This window comes from Eucyclogobius newberryi, unplaced genomic scaffold (assembly GCF_026437365.1).
Source record: "Eucyclogobius newberryi isolate DKJ021-1_F unplaced genomic scaffold, fEucNew1.0.hap1 SCAF_19, whole genome shotgun sequence".
Taxonomy (NCBI): domain Eukaryota; kingdom Metazoa; phylum Chordata; class Actinopteri; order Gobiiformes; family Gobiidae; genus Eucyclogobius; species Eucyclogobius newberryi.
Genome location: NW_027315823.1, coordinates 31,259,469 through 31,276,421, shown reverse-complemented (window position 1 = coordinate 31,276,421; position 16,953 = coordinate 31,259,469). Strand labels below are relative to the sequence as shown.

Below are 16,953 nucleotides of genomic sequence, written 5' to 3'. Positions count from 1 at the left end.
TCAAGTTAGGTTAGGTTAGGTTAGGTCAAGTTAGGTTAGGTTAGGTCAGGTTAGGTTAGGTTAGGTCAAGTTAGGTTAGGTTAGGTTAGGTCAAGTTAGGTTAGGTCAGGTTAGGTTAGGTTAGGTCAGGTTAGGTCAAGTTAGGTTAGGTTAGGTTAGGTGACATTATTCGTACCCTTGGGTAAATTGGTTTAGAAAAGAAGTTAGGAAAACATTTCAAATGAGTTTTATGGCTGATTTTCTGCGCGTATTTTTTTTCTCCTTTACCGATTCATAGCTTTCAGAATGATGAGAAATTAGAACTGCTGCCAAAGCGGAACTAAATTAACTAAACTAAATATAAAGTTAAAAACCAACAAGAAACATCAATACATTTTTTTCAATTTCTAATAAGGCTTCATTACGCTGACCACAATATAAGAAATGTGTACTTTATTCACACTCCATTGCTCCAAGCTTCCAGAGTACCACCAGATCAGAATTGGGTATAGAACATTCCAGGTCTAAATTAGAGATAAACCAGGTTTGAAGTAGGAATACACCATTGGCACAGTAGTTAGTGTAAAATTCCTCAAATGTGATTAAAATGTACTCTAAATGAAGTTCACACTAGACAGAGGCGCCCACAGACCACCAGTAGAGGCTTGCACACCACCAAAGGCACACTTACCACTTACAGCACAGTACTCTTCATATGCATAGACAATAACACTATAAGCAGTACCGTATAAATTAGAAAGTGATGTCAACTTGTTTGTCTCTCTGTCATTCTTTCCTGTGTGTTCCCCATGTCCTGCTGGTCCATGGCACCTGTCATTAATCTCCCGGGGTTAGTGCATGGTTTTCTGTGGGGCCGCCCTGCTGCTCTTAAGTGCTTGGAGCTGTGATGTGTGTAAACAGACTGCCCTAAGCCCTCTCCAGAGAAACCGTCGTTTAGAGGTCAGAGGTAGGTCTTTAGCCTCCTCATCACACTGCGCAGTTCACGAGTGTGTTTGACAAGCTACTGCTCGTCGTCGGGCCGCGGATGCTCCTGCATGTTAAATACTCAAGCACATGTTTAGTTCACGGAGGGAGTCAAGGTGATTAAAAAGCACACTTCATAGTTTACAAAGGCTGCGTGAGGCCTGCTAAAACTATGGTTATAATATTGTGTGTTTTCAGTTCATGCAGGACTTTTTTTTACTGTATTTCTGCCACTATAACCTCAAAAACATCGTGATAAAGACATAAAAGTAATGCTCTAAGCCGCACTAAAGGTTTATAGCTATTTCAAAGCTATGTGAAATGCTTAATGCTTAATTACTAACTATATTGACCTCCATTCTGTGGTTTTCCGCTTCAAATTTATTTCAATATGTGGCCCTCGATGAAAAAGGTTCGGATTGTGTAGTGATGACCAGCTTTCTAACCTTTTCTAGTATGGACCACTCCTGGATGAATGAGGGATTACACCGAATTGTGTCGTTATCATTATGCAGTTTAACATATTTAAATATTGCTACAACATAAATGATGTATTGCCATTACTTAGTTTAATGTATCTGATTAACTTTTTGATGGGATTATAAGCTGAAAAAGTATTGACATTCAAATGTGTTGTTGTGCTGCCTCAAAAAAGCCCCTTAAATCTAACTATTTAACTTCAAAGTCAACTTCTGAGTATATAAACACTTAAAAAGCTCCCAAAATGAGCAGCACCAAAGACTCTCCGACACAAAACCTCCCTGAATATAAAAAAAGGGGGAGAGGCCGGCGAGTTGGACTCCTTTTGAAAGTGGCCAAAGATTTACACATTTAAAAAGGCTGCTGCTTCAACAAAACACAAATATAATCAGGCAGTCTTTTGAGAAGACGCCAGCAACCTGTTCTCTTTTGGACAAGACAAGGACCGGGCTCGGCTGTGTGCAGAGGGGTTGAGGGACATTGATCTATGGCTCGCACAGCCAATTCATCAGAGTTTAATACACTGTCAGTGCAGTTCATCTACTGTTGTGGCCGGTCTATTGTGAGCGCACTTGAAAGAGGGGCACAAAGCCTGCTCCATACGCCACAGAGGAGCGAGGACAAAGAGCGGGGGCGTCCCTACTAAACAGGTCCTTTTGGGTCCGAGAGACTTTGAGAGAGGACTTACACCGCAACTCACTGCTTCTGGGCTATGGGGCTATTGGGTGCACAAACATAAACTCTTACAAGGGAGATCTCAATTTGAATGTGGTTTTGATTCTAAAAGAGCTTTTTTTTGGGGGGGGGTTTTGACTTTGGTGCAAGGAAGAGTGTAAGAAAGTTAGGCCGCAACCAGCCAAACAAGTGTGACAAAGATACATTAAGAGGATAAAATACAAATGTCGAAACGATTTGAAAGTTGATGTCCCTTAAAATAGTCAAATCTGGAAAAGGCTGAACAAAAAATGTAAATTGTGGACGAAAGCTCTGAGAAGTTTAAATGACAAGTCGGAACAAGTAGGATTAAAATCATTTGTAAGGCAACACAATAGGTTTTAAAATAGCATAATTGGCAAGAAATAAGGTTAAAATATGTTTGTTTTTTGCATTTACAAGTTGAAAGAAGTAGAGACCCTGTATAAGGAGGTGCAAAGAAAAAGGTAAGTTGTCAAAATGACCAACTGTAGTGAAATTATTATAACCTTTTTGAATGAAGTTGGGAGTCAAAACTCTTCAATGATGTAAGAAGAAGTTGTAAAGTTGATGCATGAACTGTGGGCTGGAAGGAACAAGATGCAACAGGAGCAAAAGCAGGAAAACCTCAATTACACAAGTTAAAAACCAACAGGAGTTCTTTATCCGGAGGCTGATCGCTCCTAAAGACCCTCAGACACTTAGGGCGAAACAAATGCGATGTGTGGCACCAGTGAAATTCGGGCCATTGGGACGTAGTGGAGCGTGCGCTGAGGCCGGCCCGAGCTCCTCCTGCCCCAGACAAACAGCTGCCTGCTCAGGGAAGGGGCTCGCAGGCACCCCCTTCCTTTAAACCGCCCCGTCCCGCAATGCCACTTCACCTCCGACCCCCGAGCGCTCACCCCCGCCCGCCACTCACCCTTCATCTCCACTGACTTCCTTCCCCCTGTTTGTCGCTGACGCCCAGAGGGGATCCAACATGGTCGACGAGTTATTGAGTTAAGTGTTTTCTTCTGACTTTTCTTATCTGTTTTAGGTCATTTCAAAGATGTGGATTGTTCAAGCTTCAGAGTTAAGTTTGGAATGTGGATTATAAAGAGACGCAATGTAACCAATTTGAAATCAAACTGTGGAACAGAATAAGCAGAAAAGTAATCAATCGGAGCTAAAAGATTAGGTTAAATGGGTTAAAATCTTGAAATCCTGAAATTATAATGATTTTTTTTTTTTTTAAACAGTTTGATAGCCAGTTCCAAGCTTAGTTAATAAGAGAGGATTGCATGAATATTGAAATATAGATCATATTTAAAATGTTGTTTTGAAGCAATGAAACATTTTAATTTTGTTTTTTTGCAATACACATGCTACAAAGAGATGATTAAAATAAAAATGCAAAAAGTTATGTTATAAACTATCAAATAAGGGTAGAAGTGATGCTTCTGCACTTTTTGGATAAATGTTACAGACATTTCACATTTGTCTGATGATTAAACTTCAACCAATATGTTTAAAGACACATTTCTGTTGGATTGACATAATATCGCCTGACATATATTTTTGTCAATATCGTCCACCCCTATAAAGTCTTAAAACTAAATAAACAAATGAATATAAAGCCCTAAAGCATAAAAAACTAAACACTTTTTTCTCTTCTTGTCTTCTTATCTCATTCCAAGTCTTTGAGTCATTGGCATACACAACTTCAACCCTCAACTGACCTTCACTGACAAATACAGAGCCATATACAACATAAGGTGTTGGGATTGGAATAGTACAGGCTGATTCCTGCTGCTCCTTTACATATACTGGGATAACAGAGCAGCCATATGTCCTCACGGTCTTGCATACATTATAAATACAGTCCTCTCTCTCTCGGTGTAAGTACCACACATGGCCCGGAGCGCAGGATTTGAGGCTGCGCTCTGGAACCTGATCACAAAGTCACCTTGGACCGCTCCTCTCCACAATCCGATTTAATTCTCCTGCAGTACAGAGCGCTGGGCCGAGAGCTGCTCTGTCTACCTACAAGAAGTGTGTCACCCAATTCACTCTCTCCAGTACTGCGTTCACGGACTAAAAGGTTTCCCTGCTTCTACAATTGTGGGACTACGTTTGGGGGAGAGGTGGGGTGGGTGGAAGCAGGAGCGGTAGAAGATGGGGATGGAAATGCTTTATTGAGAATGACTTGCGAAGGTGGTAAATGCCAGTATTTGTCAGATGATTGTTCATGATGATGGTAACTCTTATTTGAAACAGTTTATTTAAATATGTGACAGCGACATTGCACAATAAGTATATTGCACGGCACAGAGATAGCTACAAGCCAATTTCCAGCTGTAGCTTTGGGCAGGTCGAGAAAAGATGTCAATGTTTAAGAACGTGTGGTTGTAGAATGTATATTTCAAATTTCATAAACCAATCTATGTCCTCAGCTATTTTCAGAACAAATACTGATTAATTACAATTACAGAAACACTGGACATGATGGCCAGGCTGTTGTTGGAGTGTGGATTCTAAATAACTTTATCTAAATAAAAAGCAGAGTCTCATTTGGTTTGCCAGTTGCTTCGACATTATGAATCTGTGCTAGTGCGGCCTCTGCGGCTCAGTGAGTGAATTCTGGAGGTCCTGAGCTTTCACGTGACATTGCCTGTCCATGTACTGAGGAGAAATCTCACACGTGTCCTCTGCAGGGTGAGACGCTGTTCAGTTGTGATTGTAGTTCCTTTTGTAAGCTGTGTGTGATACAGTACATACCCCATACTCCCTTTAATGGCCCACACTAAAGAACCATAGTCAGCTATTGGTATAGATTTGTGTAAATTATAAAGTTTGGTGTAATTAAGGAACATGTTGGAATTCAAGATCAAAGTAAGAGTCAGAAATGATGAAGAAAAAGCCTAAATATCAGTGAAGCTCTTGGAAAGTTGAAGTTTTGAGATCTTAGGTTACAAGCGGGACCAGGCTGTGGGTGGGAGAGTTCAGCCCATTTTGAGGTGCCAAGCTGCAGAGGAAACCCTCAAATGCCTAATTGGATAAAGCCGGTATAAGCAGCACTCTGTGGCGCTGTGAGCCAGTTGCATCATACAGTCCCCATTGTTTCCTATACACCCTTAACTCCAAAGAACTGGTTTCGAGTGATCAAACGGCATCTTGCTTTGCCTTATCGCAGATCAACGATAATTCTCACTCCGACACTCTCGCATGTGTCATAGTCTAAACCTCTCCATGTTGTTTTCTAAAGAATTGCATATATTTTCCCTCGCCAGACAATCCCCCGTGAATGATTTTTGACTAAGAGAAGTCCTCAATCTGTAACGTGACGCCTTTCTGCAGCCAATTTGCAACATTCGCTAGATGAATACAGAAAGGCGAGATAATGACAAAACAAAATGTGCTTGCTTGCTGACTTCATATCCACAAATGAAACACATAAGGGTGATGCAAGAAGGCTTCAACACACAAATCCAGTCCTATACCACGCAACTGCAACCCCCACCCGCTCTCCATCACCTCCTCCTCCTCTCTCTCTGCTCTCCTCTGCCTGCCTTCAAGACTGGCACTATGCTAATTAAAGTAGCTAGGAGTGTGAATTTGAGTAGAGTGGGATTAGTTTGATAAGTATCAGCGGTACAGAAGGCACAGTACTGAAGTCATTTAAATTCTAATAATAAGAAAACTGTTAGAACATTCACTCTTACGCGCAGCAACAATTTCTACACAAATCCTATTTATTCCTTTATAAAAAACGACACAAACTCGCACACAGGGGATGCAGCTGCCTTTTGGGTTTAGTTGTCATTGTGATTCTCTCCCTCTCTTGCCGCTAGTACTTGACAGATATCAGGAAATTGTACTTATACCGCCCTATTGGATTATTTTCTGAGCAGCTTTCTTACAAACGGGCTTTGAAACTATTATCACCAATATGTTTGCTCTCAAAATAGGGCATTTCAAGTACGCACACACTTCTCCGTCTACTATTTAGTCCTCTCTACGCTCGACCATGCATCAACAGGCCAGCACGAGTCGCAGATGAAGAGAGAAACTTTTTACCAAATGGATTTCATGCCTCGTAAAAAACCCAATGCTTGTACCTTATTAGATTCCACTGGCTATAATAGCTACATGCAGAATGTTTATTGGGACTGAAAGAGGATCTATGTGGCCAATTGGGCAGAGCGAGTGGAGACGGCGGCGTGCGGCGATGATGAGCATTCGGGAGTCAGACTTCATAAACTTCAGACTAAATAGAGCTCAGTGTAATTTGGTTCATTTATAAGATGTGATCTAGCGAAGCAGCGGCGTCCTGCCATGACTGGACCACACCTTCATTACTTTATGCTCAAAGTCAAACGCTGCCCTAAATGGTGACGGGGCTGTATTCTTTTACTTTGCTCACTAGTTGAATGAGCACTGTGCGATATTTTGAGAGAAGTGTACACCACCTGCTTGTTGTCGTAATGGAGATGTTAAAGATTCACTTAAAATGTACTGCAGCATGTCATTACCAGCAGTGGGAAGTAGCAAAGTATAAAAGTAAGGTATATGTGTTTAGGTCAAAATGTTTTTTACTTTCACTTTACTCCACCATATTTGTAACTGACCTGAAAAGTGAAAAGTATTCCCATATGATTATGGTTTGATATGAGTTCTGACTCTGATTCTGATTGCAGGTTTAGGTTCGAGCACATTCAAGGGGAAATCCAGCTTATACAGGTTTTGAGTTCAAGTCCTGGCGTTGAGCAAAAATGAAATAAAAATGAAAAATACGATTAATTTGCTTTTGTTGACCAAAAATCTACACAATTCTTTTTCAAAATCACATTTAACGCTTCTCAATATACAACACTTTTACTATCAATACTACTTCTTCCACCACTATATATCTAGCATATTTTTTGACATTTTGAGAGTTTTTATTGCTATAAAATAAACCATGGTTGCGTCACCAGATCTAATTCATAACTTGGCCCAATGGCGTCACCTGATTGTCTCCATGGAGATAGATAAAGTGAATGCAATATTGTGGAACAGGCAAAGCATTAGGGTTATGGCTCGAGTAATGGCTTCCTGGAACTGAACCTTCAACATCGAGCAGACAGTAAATAATGACACACTCAAAATCAACCAATACATAATAGTTTGAAGCTCAAATTTCAGCTCAAGAAAATCATAAACAATAAACTAAAAAAAATGAAGTAATAAACTGTGTTATTTAGTTTAGTCAAAACACTTGAAGTATGTTTGTCGACTTTCAGCAGTTTTCAACATTTTATCTAAGGACATCGCATCAACATATCTACTTTCCGTACCAATTGTGAGCTTATCAGGTGAACAGTAGCACCACAAGCCGCAGTACAGATTAAACTAGTACAGATTAGACTAAAGGTGGCTGCTTGGACTCCCACTGAGAACTGGAACTAATCGCAGAGATATTGTAGATATGGATCAGATCCCAGTATTGGTCAGAGGCAGTGATAAAATCGTGGTGGTGGAGAAAGCAGGAGGTCCAGCGGAAAGGGCCGGGGGTGCTTATGAAGACGGATGGTGAAGGGGTCTCAAAATGGCAGCCGGGGCCCCCTCAGAGGAAATGAAGATGTTTGTGAGTTTAGGTTCTGAGTCAGTGCTAAAACAAACACTCATCTGTTCAGACACAAGCCAACAGTGTAATTTACAACATGGAGCTGCTGCTGAGACGTGAGGGAAGTGCTGTTTACAACTACTACTACTACTACTACTACTACTACTACTACTACTACTACTACTACTCCCAATGCCACAAAGCTAGTCACACCTCAAATTCTGTTCAATACCGTTTTAGACTTTAGCAAAATGATTTGGTTTAGTTACTATTACATACAAGTTGCAGTAACAACACAATTCAATTCAACTTCGTTATTCCTTGTGTTATTAACTTACAATGTTACAAAAGATCTGATCAAATTTTTCTACCCTTATTCTTTACACCTCGTTAAATCTTTAAAAACATAGGATCTCTTGAGTAAAAGTATTATTACCACTGCGTAAATCATCAACAATCAGAAAAATCTAATACTATTGCAAGTGGCGATATTGAAACAAACGATATACTCAATAAGTTTGTATCATATCTTCAAAACAACATTCATAGTAAATTTGACTTTTCTTCAAAAAATAAATGAGCTATCGCTTGTATACCACTGTCTTGTTTGAAAAAAGTGAAATTTTATTTGAAAAAGAAGACCTGACTTTTCCAAATAAAACATTCATGGTAATGTCTAGATTTTGATATGTTGCCCACTTCTTGCTTCTAACTCAAGTCCTTCTCACTAAAGCTCTCCTTCAAATCTAAGAAGCCTTCCCACATTATCGCCATGTTTAATGACCAGTGTTTAAACATTTGGACCATGACGGTGGAGCAAATGTGAGGTGAAATATGGTTGTGTGGGAGCCCTGGACACCCCCTGCCTGTCCCGGGCCCTCTCCGAACCCTGCTCCTCACTGAAGGACATCTGGAAGATGCGTCATTGCAGCTGTTGTGAAGAGGCTTTGCTCTCAGGCCAAAGGGTGTCCGATCCCCCTGCCTGAAGATGGACTGTTTGGGTAGAGCTCATGTCCAGCTGGTGGACAAAACCATGCTCATTGTAGAAACACATTATGTATACAATATTAGACGGTCATTACTCTCTCATTTTTAAGACAGAAGGGAATGTCTGTGTATTGCCTCAGGAAGAGTCCATAACAGAAGATGGGCAAATTCTGTCATAACATAAAAGTGAACGCCAATGATGCTTGTTTTTGCAAAAAATATCTACCTTTTCTGTTCATTCGTAACAATGAAGTGTTAAGAAGTATTGACAATTGTTAATTATCTTAGCAGACCGTGTGTCCAATGCAGGAATAACCATTGTCTGTACTAATTATATCCTTTCATTCAGAGTTAAAAAGTGGTCGGGACAAATCCATAGTAGCTTCTTGATGTCTTGTTTTTTTGACAGATGTTGGTGCTATACAAATATCCTCAAATACAAATAGATATTAGTACCTTAACTAGAGCTAAAATATGCACAATACAATATATGCAGGCCAGAATTTTGAATGCTTGAGTTTGCTCATCAAATTCTATCATTAAGAATTTATTTTGCCTGGTCAAGCTCTCTTTTTTTCCTTCAAAAATTCTGTTTTGGTTGACCTTTTTGAGGGTTTCAAAGGCTTCACAAATAAGATTATGAGGAAAATAGCATTAACAAATTACAGCCATGACTTGAATTCCTCAGGTTTGCACATGACATAATTTAAGTCTATTATCCAACAGCAAAGACAAGAGACACTGCCATTTCTTTAGTCAGTAGCTTGTCCCAAAAAGATGTCTCATTTTCTGTAAATACATCGCGCTAATAAAAGTTTGGAGTAAATTGTTGGTAAAGCAGTGCTGGCTGCAACAAAGGCTTTTCTAAATCCCTCAAACTTAGAATAAAACAGATTAGGCATAATTTAAGAGTGTTTAATTTTAATACAATAGGCAGAAATGGAAGGATGGATTAGCAGCACTCTTTAGGTTAATTATAATCAGAGGTTTGACAAACACTTTATTACTTACCAAAGCTACTACCAGCACTATTTATTTAGCTACACCCACTACTGCTATTACTGCTAGCACAACTACAAGCCTTTGCTCCAACCATGACTACTGTTTTCTCCAAACATACTGCTATTGATACTCTCTTTGCACTACTATTACTGCCACTACACACTAAGTAAACGTATGTTAAAAATACTTCTTATCTTCCCACATGTTTCTGCCACTAAAGCTATTCTTGGTCAACAAAAGACAAGTCCTTTGCATTAATTAATCGATTAAAAGGGGTTATGGCGCTGGCATAACCTCTAAAAATAAAAAGGATGTTACGCAAAAACTACTATGTATACAGAGAAGTAGAGAAGTACAAGTACACGCCATCTTCATGAGTTAAAAGGCAGATTAAACTCAGTTACTCCCAAAACTTTAGATAACTAACTTCGGCTGTGGTCCATATAAATCTGAAATAATTGACACATAAAAGAATTGGTCAGCTAATACACTATCTACGTATTCATTGACTAAACGACTAGGAGACCACAGCCCTAAGTATGTTTAGTAGAGTCATTTCTGTCACTCTTGAGTCCTTTTACCTTGCCTTACAGATTCAGATGCGCTCTCTCCGTGTTCTCAGCCTGCAGGCTTCACGATGGACAAAGACATGTGCAGAATCGGTTATATCATGACTGCATGTTTGCACTGTGATGAACACTTAGCATGCGGTGAGGAGAGCGGAGGAGCGGGGGAACAAAGTTTGAATGATGTGGTAAGAGGAGAGGGTGCCCCAGACCAAGCCATTTTTTACTAGCGCCTGATTGATTAATGTTGTTGTCGGGGTATGGGGTCCCGGGAGAGGATGAGGAACCCTGTGTGATATGTGGAGGGTTTTACAAGCCGCGGCCAGCTTGAAAGTGCCGGGGATGGGATCCTGGCTAAAGGCCGAAATGAGAAATCCATCAGGAATGCGTTGGTTTTTCTCCCCTTCGTCCCGGCGAGAACAGCTGTTGCTATAACTCTACTGTACGGATCCGGGCCCACTGTGGTACAAGCGCCTGTCACTCCAGATGTCAGACATGGTTTAAGGGGCCGAGGCGAGAAGACGGAGCGCTCTGTCAGGCGCCTTAAGTGTAATGAAAACGAACATGTTTACTCACAGGGCACTGACGGGCAGGGCAGGAGGTTGGGGAAAGTAAAGCTTGAAGAAAGAGTTGGAAACAGCCAAGTACTTCTACTCTTCTGCACTGGAGCACTGGTCTAATGGCTGACTTATATGCTGTTTGTGTGGTCTCTCTTAAAAGTGCCATCAACTTGTTTGGTCTGTTTATTTTCAAGGGGTATTAACAGAAATATAGACTGGGAACATGAGTTATAATATGTGTACAAACAATGCCGAGAGTAACCAGATATTTTATTGTCTAGTGGTGTAGTTTAAAAGTTGTTTGCGAATGTATTTTTTCAAATTTCAGTTATTGTTTTCCAATTGGCAGAGGGTTTATCCAATAGACCTTTTAAAATGTTATAACATCCCAAAGTTCTGAAACAGAGGCAACTGGAGGTAAAAGGATGTAGACCATAACAGATTTTCAATGAATAACTAACATTATTAACAATGTTCTGAGATTATTTACTTGTATTTGTTTATTTTGTTAGCACTTAGTGGTGCTTTCCACGACTTCCATGAGTCCTGGTTACTGAATGCAAAGTGGAACCATAGCCATTTATCTTGTAGCAGTACAGGTTTAAGCAGTGTAGTATTATGTAAGTTATGGAAGTCATGTTTTACACACTAGTGCACATTTTCTGCCCGGAGATGTAAAACACAGGCAGTTTCTTACCTGGACCCTGGCCTCGGTGAGCTTGGTCCTTTGGGCCAGCTCCTCGCGGGTGTAGATGTCAGGGTAGTGGGTGCGTTCGAAAGCCTTCTCCAGCTCCTCCAGCTGCTCCGCGGTGAAGGTGGTGCGACTGCGCCTCTGCTTCCTCTTCAGGGGCAAGTCCGGCTCTGAGTCCACATCTGAGCCCTCGTCTGTGCGGTTACCTGGAAGACAAACAAAAGGCTTTCATCAAAAGATAGATAAGATAAGATAAGATAAGATAAGATAAGATAGTCATACGGTGCTACACTTTTTCCATAGGATTAAGAATAACTTCAAACATTACAACACCAAAACATTAAACTGGACTAACACACATTTATCCCTGTCTATTTAAACCTTCAATAAATGAAAATACACATTTAATGTGAGTATGAAAATGTTACAAGTATAGTGTCCATTAACACAACAGTACTGTGAGAAGACTTTTTCACCTAAATCAATATCAGAAAAGTTTTATTGCCAGTCACTGAACAAAATTCACAAACGAGGAACTTGCTTCGACAGTAAGGTGCAACATAAAACTATGAATAATAACAACTTTAACAATATATATATAGACTATGCTAAAATAAGGGCATGCAAAATAGCACACGGTCATCAGGGCATCTAAAATTGTGTATTTGCTATAATAACTATTCACATGTCGTGATTTTGTTCAGTTTCTTTCATATTGTAAAAACTGTGTCCTTTAGGCATTTACAAAGAAATATTGTTTTTCACTTTTAGCGGTCAAGTTTCTTTATCTCTGTCCGCACAGTTTTTCAAAATCTTTGTTTTGTGGCTTTAAACATGAAAGCACAGATGCACAGAGAAAAGGTGTTTATGAAATATATCTGTGTACATGTAAGCAGGGCCTAAATCGTGCAATAGTGCATTCAACGGCGCCGTCCGGGGAGAGAAGAAAGGGAGACGGGCAACACAGAGGATTGAAGTGACAGCAACCCTTTCGTCAATATACAGCAGGCAGAATATTATCTTAATCTGAGCATATTTATTTAGTATAAGAAGCCTGATATACAATCCCTGTGTGAGAGAGGGGCCCCTGAGGCTGGGGCCGTCCTGGGGCTGAGGGAGCTGTGGAGCGGAGAGAGGGGTTAATCTGAGCGGGCCACCTTGCTGCTCTTCACCCTGCCTTTCTCTCCATTGGCCCAAGGCATCACGCTGAGATACAGCCAGAGCCAAAGAGCATCAGAAAGAACACAATATCACTGCAAAGCCCTCAGTCCCATGTGTTTCCATCTGCTGTCATTAAATGAATTAGCGCATATTCCACGTTACTTTTTAGGCATTCAACCGCTCTGAGTTTTTGCTCGAGGAACAGAGATAGAGCACAAAGAGGTACAATCCAGGCCGACAGGGAATTTTTTGACAGCAAATACGCATTAACATTATAACTGAATTTAGAAAATTGCATCATTTTAACCTCCTCTGCATGTCTATTCAAACTACATGGCCCTTTTCATTTTATGTCATAAAATTCATATTTTCATAATTTCTTCATTGAGACATTGACAAGGCGCCGTGATGTGCCAGCGTCGCCCCGGGGCGAGCTGGATTGCATCATGAACAGTCCAGAAAGTGTGGGAGCGCAGAAAGAAAGCGAGATATCGAAGACGGAGAAGCAGCGGGTGTAAGGAGAGATTTGAATGAGAACTATAATACTTATACCTGAATGACTCTGCTCCCTACCATCGCATTCATTGTTACTCATCGCTGTTTATAGCCCATTTCAGTCAAATCCTTCAACACGAGTGGACAAAAGAATACTCCAACCTAGCCTCCAAATAACAACTGTGAGAACAAAAGAGCAACAGAGCTGGCAGCGTCTCAAGGCCAGCTCCAGAGTTTAATTAAACAAGGAATTATGGGATTATATGGAGACTATCATTACAGGCCACTCCAGCAGTCTTCCACGAACGTTTGTGTCCCCCTGCGCTCCGGCTCGATGGTTCTCCGAGGATTACATGTGGCTGCAGGACATGAGGCCGCATTCATTAAATCAATTCTTCAGTCTTATCCTTTTTTTAATAAAGATTGATTCTTGAAGCGCGGCTCGTATGGGGCTGCAGAACACCCTTGAACATACAAAGTTGAATATGTACATACGCCACATATCCCTTTGTTGGTTTTCATGATGATGCTATAGCCATTGGCACAGTAACGCAGCATGACCAGACTTGGGGCTGGTCCCCTTGATGCACGGATCACTTTCCAAAGTCACCCCTGTCCTGTGGGGGGAGGCCAGACACAAGGGGCAACGGCGGGGACAACAAAGTGTGCACCAAAATGTTTTCTTTGGGTCATGGAACTGACTGCGCCTTGATTGACAATGCCATCCAACTTAAGAGTCAGAGTCTGAGAGTAGTTTGTGCTTCCAGTTTGTGTGTCCTGGTTTTAGCCCAGTTTACTTCTGATTGGACTTATTTTTGTTCTGTTCCTGGTTTTGTCCCAATTTTGACATGTGGAAGTGTGAACGCACCCTTACTGAAAGCAAATGGTCACAAAGTAATGTTGTGTTTCAGGGATCTTTCTGGGTCTCTAGCCAAAATCATAAAATAAATATACACACTCATTTTGAAGTAGCTGAATTTGGGTGGGCAGAGTGAAAACGTAGATGGACAAAGAACAAAATTGCGCGCAGAACATATGTCTCGCTACAACTGATTTGAAAGTTAATGTTTTAGCAAAATGGAAATATAGAAACATTTAGTATTTTTGCCTTCTTGTACTGTACTATTCTGTGACACCATTTTCTACGGTGCCTGTTCAGAACACCTCTTGAACCTCCAGCCAAGTAAATGCAGCTCGAATCCGACTACATATAATGAGTCTAAATGGCTGTAATGTTCATACTAGCATGTCGACATACAAGCTGTCACCTTACAAGCAAACCAACAGCTGCTACCCATGTCACAATTAACATGCTATCAAGCTAATGACTGATAAACCTCCATAGACAAAAGAGTGCACGGCTGCTCCCCCTTAAGCTCCACAGATCCAACACATGTCCCTGGTACGAGGCTCACAAGTGCAAGGTCAATGGCGGTGCGTCTAATGAAGAAGGGAAATATGGCGGCGCAGAGGGCAGCCAGGTCAGGGTGAGATGTAAAGCTCATATAAAACCCATCTATATGCCGCAAACTGGAGGTGAGGAAGAGAAAGGAGATTTGTAACAACACATGCCAGCTGTAATGTGCAATTTGAGGTTATGCAAGGAGGATTTTAGAGTAGCTGTTGAGCGCAGCCTTTGAAAATAAGCCTCATATTTAAACTTGACCAAGGCATCATGTATAGCAGTAACTTAGTCTTGGAATTTAACAAAATGTTCTAGTTCAGGAAAGCACCATATTATATCCATTTTAATGGAAAAACAGATATTTGTAGGGGGGAAATGTTGGTATTGCCAATATTAAAAAGCATTTGATGAATAAGATCCAAAAGGAAGCAACAGCCGGAGACAAACAGTTTAATCCAATCTATGCACGAGAGCTAAACCGGATGTCTGGCCCATTCCAGTCTAAAACATGTTCAAAATTGTCTAAATCACATACAGGCCCTTCAATACAGGAAATTCAATACCATATAAAGTATTATTAAAAAATGTATTACACCAAAGTGTTTTTTTGCAGATTTTTATGAGTTTGAACCAACATTGCAAGCTTTACAAATCCTTGTCTCATATTGTACCAAACCATCTTTCTTCAAATCTTCAAGGGAATCTATAGGGGCTATTTTATAACGTTATTTATGCAGTGTTTTTATCTCTATAACAACTAAAAGCTACTGTTTTTTTGTGCTGATTGCAAGCATAGATAAAGTTAGAGGGAATGGCATTACTATTGATGATAGTATGTGACTGTGTGGCTTCATTACACTGAAATAACCAATGACTTGCAGGCATTTTGGGGACAATACAGCTCTACTTTTATCATTACAAATAGGTGCTTTCTAATGAAGCCCTTTATAATAATGGCGATGGTGTAATTCCTTTCAGAGGTGCCGAGGATATCGATAAAGTGCTCATGGGCTGGTTCATTACTTATCTCCTAATTACAATCTCATTATCCCCTATCCAGTTGGCACAATTACAGCCGTGTACTCTCCTTTAGGGCCCCTCCGAGGGTTTGGGTATTGATTTTGAATTAAAAATAAGAATGAATGAGGCTAAATCGCTGCTTTGTATGGGTGGGGGAAATAAGATAAGGCAGATTATAAGTGAAAATTACCTGAAATTACCTGCAGGATTTGATCATTTGCCAGCAGTATAATTCATCTGAAGGAAGTATAATCCAACTTTTTTCCTCTTCAATTCTAACATTCTATTAGATCAGGATGAGTCCAAATGGTCTAAATTCAATTGAATACGCAATGTACACATTAAATCTTCACCATCAAAGACACCACGTGCAGTCCTATTGTTTGTTTATGACAGTTGGCTGCTTTGGCCATGCAGTATGAAGCTATAGACAAACTATTGACTTGAATGCAAAGTTGATTGTTCTAGTACTCTTTTTGTCTTTATAAATGCTACTTAAAATGTATTATTTGGCCTTATCAGCATGAATTAGTCTCAATAAAATACTCATTACTTTAAACAAAGATGGAATGTTAACAGTTAGAGGGTACTGCAAAGTTCAAGGACTGCCGCTCTTTAAGGAGGCTTTCTTATTGACCTCACAGCCAGCTTTACACAGATAACATCCTCATCAGCCTTAAATCCACTCTCTCTCCACTTCAGCTTTACTTTACCTCAGCTTCACCTTGAAGGCCTTGATGACAGAATAAATACTTGGACACATTTCACAGATCTACTCAATTTGCTACGTTTTTCAAATCAAGGTGTCTGTGTGGACCCTCAGTTCTCCGGACAGGTTCTGTAGCATTTAAAAAAAAAAATATGTCAACTGGACAAAAGATTAAAGAGTGAAGACATTTTGTTAGATAAGCTGAAGAAGCTACTTGATTAGTGGAAACATTTTCAGTCTTAAAACCTTTGTCCAGTTGACAGAATCACGTTTTATTTTGGTAATCAATGTACGCTAAACCAATTGCTAGCTCAAAAATCCCCAAACCCTGACTCAAGAGGTCCCTGGGCCATGTCACCCAATGCCCCCAGCAAGTTGAACCGTATTGTATTGAAGGATGGGTCAAATGCGGCAACCAAATGTCCCTACATGAAATAGACGTTCAAGAGGAGAAGCATGTACTATAAACCTCACTTCTATCTTGGTAGAGGATAACTCGAGAGTCCAGATCCATTGAGCTGGTCGGTTAAGAAATTAATACCTTGTAGAACGACTTATCGTGTCTTATTCTTGCACCAACCCGCAGCGTACAACCAGGTGTCTCGTACAGTCCTCTATTCAAAGTGCTGGTGCAGCG

The 16,953-nt window shown here is 40.4% G+C and overlaps 1 protein-coding gene across 3 annotated transcripts in view; it reads right to left on the bottom strand.

The window, feature by feature from the left end:
- The window catches only part of pax7a (paired box 7a), a 59,473-nt gene that overhangs the window by 22,806 nt on the left and 19,714 nt on the right, over nt 1–16,953 (bottom strand). For all 3 annotated transcript variants that reach the window (XR_011927859.1, XM_072452643.1, XM_072452642.1), the window contains exon 5: nt 11,533–11,732. Coding sequence is in view for 2 of the 3 variants with exons in the window: in XM_072452643.1 (XP_072308744.1) it covers nt 11,533–11,732 (200 nt within the window). In the remaining variant the exon portion in view is untranslated. The remainder of the gene's footprint in view (nt 1–11,532; nt 11,733–16,953) is intronic.